The 6,013-nt window shown below is 30.3% G+C and overlaps 1 protein-coding gene across 1 annotated transcript; it reads left to right on the plus strand.

The window, feature by feature from the left end:
• Positions 1-1,032: 1,032 nt before the first annotated feature.
• Positions 1,033-4,192, plus strand: LOC117178898 (cytochrome b5-related protein-like). The gene is made up of 2 exons (XM_033370434.1): positions 1,033-1,053; positions 3,539-4,192. Exons 1-2 carry the CDS (start codon positions 1,033-1,035, stop codon positions 3,863-3,865), a joined length of 348 nt encoding a protein of 115 aa, XP_033226325.1. The 3' UTR covers positions 3,866-4,192.
• The last annotated feature ends 1,821 nt before the right edge of the window (positions 4,193-6,013 follow it).

A 6,013-nucleotide genomic window follows, 5' to 3' on the forward strand; every position in this document is an offset into this window, starting at 1 on the left:
TTCAATGCATTCTTAACTTAAACCTAGCGCCTATTTTAACTTGCCAATATAAACGTTCACACTCAACGCAGAAATACATAGCTGAGTATATCTGGAAATCGCTTATATACCAAATTTAAAATATGATAGCGCTTGTGAGAAAAATGTTCAATTTGGAAGGTTGCATATATGGAAAACACTAACAACAATCAGGAGAAAAATCTATCCTATCGCATGAAATATCACAGATTTCATATCACATGATGACATAATGTACTTTAAAATAATCTTTCTACATTTTCTCTTTTCTGAGAATGTATGTACAAATTAAAAATAAGTTACATTTAAGCTTGTTAAAAGTTTTAAGTTCAATTGTCAAATTCTTAAATTTAAAATCTTTTATCAAAAAATTCTCCATTTTTAAGCATATTTTTTCAAATGTAGTTCTCACTACTTCAACAATTAAAAATTAAAAGTGGTTGGAATTGAAAATTTTAGATAAAAAGCGTTTTTTAGTTGATCAACTTTAATTATAAATAAATTATGAATTTTCCAAGACAACTCTGAAACCGTTCAAAACATGTAAGTGTCCAAATGATTCAATTTCAAATTTTATTCAAATACAGTTTCAGTCTCAAATATTCCATTTTCAATCCATAAAAAATAGTAATTAATTAGAAAAAAGAAAAATTATTTAATTAGTAGCAATATTTGACTCTGCATATAAAACGAACAATTATAAATCAAATGTTCAAAACTGGATATTTTTTAATAGAAAGCCTTGATTTATCAACATTCCAAGGAGGTAAAAACTTTGAACGTTACTATTTTCATTGTTTTTACTTTGAAAATCTTCAATTTTTAAGTGAAGTAATAAAATTTTGATGTATAAATTGCTTTTTAAAACTTAGTAGACAATTTACAAAAAAAAATTTTGGCAATTTCGAAAATGACGACGGCGTGAGGGGTCCCCACTATTCTGCGCTGAGAGTGTGTGCGGTGTAGAGCGATCTTATGTGTTAAGTGAAACATTAGGTCGTGTCCATTGCAGATATGAAAGTGGAGAGGATAGAGGTACGGCTTGCGCCGTCGTTTCGTTCAGCGTTCGCCCGTCGTTATGTTAAGCGGTTCGTCTTGTCGGAAGTCGTCTTGGTGGACAGCTGGTGTAAATTTGCAGAGGGCCTAATTTCGCAATTTGATTATTTTGAAATTTCTTATTGGGTACCTTGATACATTTATAATTTATAAAGAAAAGTCAATACTCGCCACTTTTGTAGTATTCGAATAATCATCAATGTGGAAAATTCTATAATATCCAAAATAATTTTTGGCCAACTGGATAAGTTTGGAATTTATAAATAAATTTGCAGAGGGCCTACTTCCAAAATTTAATCATTTTGAAATTTATTGTTGGGTAACTTGATAAATTTATAATTTATAAAAAAAATTAAATATTCGCCAGTTTTTTATATTGGAATAATTATCAATTTGGAAAATTCTGCAATATCCAGAATAATTGTCGGGTGACTTGATGAGCTTGAAATTTATAAATAAATTTGCAGAGGGCCTAATTTCGTAATTTGATAGTTTTGAAATTCATTGCTAGGTATTTTGATAAATTTATCATTTATAAACTAGGGCGCGCCACTCTTGGTTCTCGCGCTACGAGCTCGATAATATATATTTCTCGCACTTCGCGCTCGATGATATATTCACCACGCGCTACGCTCTAGGCGCTCGGTCTTTGAATTTACCCCAAATTTTTGCGCAAGCCTTTGAAAATTATAGGCCAAAGCATCGACAACTGTCATTTAGCGATTGCGAATTCTATTTTGTTAAAGCTCCTTCGGCTTTAACGAACACATTCTCATCCCGTACCTCATGCTTCGCACTCGATTTCGTCGAAAATGCGAACTTTTCTACATTATGTTCAACTCTATTATATCAAATGTATATTATATTTATTTCTGTACCTCTGTCTGGGACTGTTTTTCAGATATTGCAAAATAAAGTATAAATCTTATTTTTAATAATTAATTTAATATTTGTTTCTTATTTCGCATTTAATTTTATCCTTAGTCATCCTGAAAAATGTATATCATTTCAACAAATTCATACTATTACCAATCATAATATGCATTAGTATTGGATCAAAAGTATTTTCATTATCTTATTTTTGGCATTAAAAAATGCACATTCTCATAAAATAAAAATTATTTTTCAACATTTAATTGCAACTTGAGTTATTTTTCCATAAATTTAATTTGTTTGTATTCAATGTAGATATAATTTAGGCGAAAAATGTTGTTAAATATAATGTTATTGTATCTTGCGTTCTTTTTCCAAAAAGTACATTTTTTTATTTTAATATATTTTTATAACCAGAGTTTATAACAAACTTGTAGATATTATTGGGTTGGACAATTTTTGTCTTTTAATTGTTTTCGTCTCTTGTGTCCTTTTTCCAAAAATTTCATTTTTTATATTTAATCTTATTTTTTATTCCTGAAAGAAAATCTATTCGCCCTGTCTAAAAATGATTAATAACAAATTTATATATCTTTTTGAATGAACAACTTTTATTTGTTAATTTTAGATCATTCCTTGTGTCGTTTTTTTGAGAAAAATTTTACTTCTTAGTTTGAATATTATTTTTTACGCTTAAAGCAAAAACTACATGTCTTGTCAAAAATTATTCAAGAAAAATTTGAATGAGTTTTCGGTATTTTTTGGAAGAGTAACTGTTATCTATTTATTTTTTCATAGCTTGCGTCATTTGACAGAAAAATTATATTTTCATTTTTATTGTTTTTTGCGAATAAAAAAGACTGCGCATCTAAGAAAAAAATTATTATTAAAAAACGTTAGCTCTTTTTTGGATAAACAAGTTTTTTCTCATTATATTTTTTTCGTAGCTTGTGTCGTTAGTCCAAAAATTAATTTTTTTTATTTTTAATGTTGTTTTTTACGAGTAAAAACAAAAACTACGCGTCCTATCGAAAACTGATTAATAACAAATTTGTAGATATTCTCAGGGCGCGCAATTTTAGTTAATTAATTTTTTCGTATCTTGCAAAGTTTGACCACAAAATGGAATTTTTTGATTTTTAATTATTTTTTGTACGATTAAATTTCGAAATTTACAGACTACAGACTATAGCCTACAGACTACAGACTACAGACAGCCAGACATCTTCGTAAAAATCGTTTTTCTGACTCAGGAGGTCTTAAAACGTGGATATTTGTTGAAAGCCATCAAAGTGAAATTTTACATAAAACCAAACCTTCTCATTGGGATGAAAATGTGAAAAAGTGAAGAATTTCAAGATAGGTTTTTCTCTTAAGAGAAATTTTGAAAATATTCAAAGTTAATGTAAATAATAAATAATTTTTAAAAAATGTACAATTTTTCAAGTTTGGAAAAAAAATTTAGAATCCTTTTAAGAATTATGAAAGGTTTAATAAGAGTAACAAAAAGGTTTTACTATTCCTAGGAAAACTAAAAAGCACTTTTCATTTAGACTTAGTTTAGGAAAAAAATATCTAAAGGTGAGTCCAGTGTGAAATCCGCCAGCTAGAACTGTTCATAAATGTTTTAATTTTCAGGAAAGACTTGGACTGGGGTTTGTTGGCTTTGGATGCTGTACGTGGACGAAAGGTAGTGGACGACTCCCTATTTTTGTCTCTAACAAGTTTTGGATCTCACACCCTGCATCATTTGTTGCCAACAATTGATAACGCTTATCTGCCTCTCTGCAAGGATGCTTATCGTGAAACTTGCGAGGAGTTCGGTTTGAATCTTGATGACAGTATGACTCAGTGGGAACATGTCAAGGGTCAATTTCATCAACTGGTTCGACTAGAATCCAAATATAATTCTAGATAAATTTCTTTGTATCATTTTATTCAGTAGCTGTTACTATAGCTGTATAGATTCGTCTAAAAATGTAGACGAAACATATTTTAAAGAACAATTAAATTTGAAAATTAAATCTAGGAAGAATCGTGTACGTTACTCGAATTTTTGACCCAGTGCAGTAGCACTTTATGATTCGGGCCCCAGAGATAGAATCATTCAATATGCATGTATCGAGATAGGACCTTCTTATTTGAACACGTCGATTTATGTACGTTTGAGTCTTTTAGTAATGTATCATCATACTTTCTAACTAGGGAGCGATTTTGTGTTTACGAATATTTCCAATGTAATTATTACAGTAGTTGCCTGATTTCAGTAAAAGATATTAAATTTACCAAAAATAATATTAGTTTTTGGTAATAGTTATGTTGTATTTTAAACTCATCTCAATGGTGTGTGCGCGCGCGCGCGTGTGTGTGTCGAAGAAAGGGGGTTTACTCTGAAAAGTGAGATTTTGCAGGATAGTCCAGTCAACGGGGAACAAATATCACTCAAAAAAAAAAGTTCGTAAAAGTAGCATTTTTTTCGCAGATACGTTGGGAATGGCTTTATAAAGATATTGTAAAAAGTCCCCAAACATACGTGCACGACAAAGTTCCGAAATACTGGAAAGTGTTAAACAATAACATTTTTTTTTTAATTACTCGAGAACTGTTGATTTTAGATCGAATATGGTGATTTGAAAAAATGTTCATAATTTTATAGTGCACAAAAAAGGTTCTATCTATTATGGACTTATTATCAACCTCTGCGCTATGAAATTGGATTAGCTGCACAATTCTTCTATTTCTGAAGAAATAAAATAAAATCTCAAATATCTGGAGCAAATGCAGGTTCCTGTTAACCAAAAAAACGACTAAGTCATTTGCAGGACAAACTATCAGTATAAAATGAGCTCAACTTCAGTGTACAATTTGATATGTTTAAGGGGATGCTTTTGAGATGAAACTTCTTGTAAGTGTTCCTCCATTTTCATACAATACATTTTCCAATTTGTTGGCTAGAATAATATTATTTAGGGCCTCTTTTAAAGCTTTAAACAAGTAAATTTCAAAATTTAAGCTATGATATCGGAAGCAGCGGTGATTATGAGTCCTAATGGCAGCAATGGGAGCGGGAGCGAGAATGGTTACTTCTTTCGATGATATTGAACCCTTCGAAATTTTTTTTGGCTCACTTTTCCCGACAATAGAATTGGCCTTCAGGTGGCCGTGACGCCGCGCCACTGCAATGCAGGTTCTCAATGAGGAAAATTTCAAAAATAAAAATAAAATTATAAAATAAAATTAATGCAATGCACATGAAGCTATCTTTTTATTTTATGAAAAATATATTCTGCTTGATAATTTGAATAAGAGTAATTACAAACATATCCTGAAGAACCTATAAAAAACCATAATTACAAAAATGAATTTTTTATTTTCCAACGCAGTGAATAAGACAATTAAGAATAAATATAACACAATTTTGAAATGTCTATAACTCGGATTAATTTGTACTTTATTCGCTAAGCACTAGAAAATTGTGATGGAATTTACTTTACACGTAGAGGTTAAAAACTTTTCATTTTTACATTCTCATTTAGGGGTTAAATCTACTATGTCAAGATTCTTTTTGGTAATGTTAACAACATTATATTGAAGCAGACTGGGAAAATATGGCGCTCCCGCAAAACACGTTTTTTATTATTGCTTGCGATGAGCATGATAACTTCTGGAACGATTGTCTGCAATTCAAAATTTTATACAAAAAATAGTTGAATTCAGCGAAATGAAAAGGATTTTTAAGCAAATAATTTGAGTCCTTAACAAACACAGATTAATTTGCAACTAAATAGTTGCGATTTTTAATCGTCATAATACAAATAATTTCACTTTATCGAAAAAGCCCGGACTTTATTATGTTTTCCCTGACATTCCCTAATTTTCCGGAACCATCAGACCTGTAGCAACTCTAATACTTGTACGTTTGGATTTTGAATTGCAGACAATCGTTCCCGGAGTTATCGCATGGTCATCGCAAGCAATAATAAAAAACGTGTTTTGCGGGGGCGCCATATTTTCCCAGTCTCCTTCAATAGAATGTTGTTAACATTACCAAAAAGAATCTTGACAT

Source organism: Belonocnema kinseyi, chromosome 1 (genome assembly GCF_010883055.1).
Source record: "Belonocnema kinseyi isolate 2016_QV_RU_SX_M_011 chromosome 1, B_treatae_v1, whole genome shotgun sequence".
NCBI lineage: Eukaryota > Metazoa > Arthropoda > Insecta > Hymenoptera > Cynipidae > Belonocnema > Belonocnema kinseyi.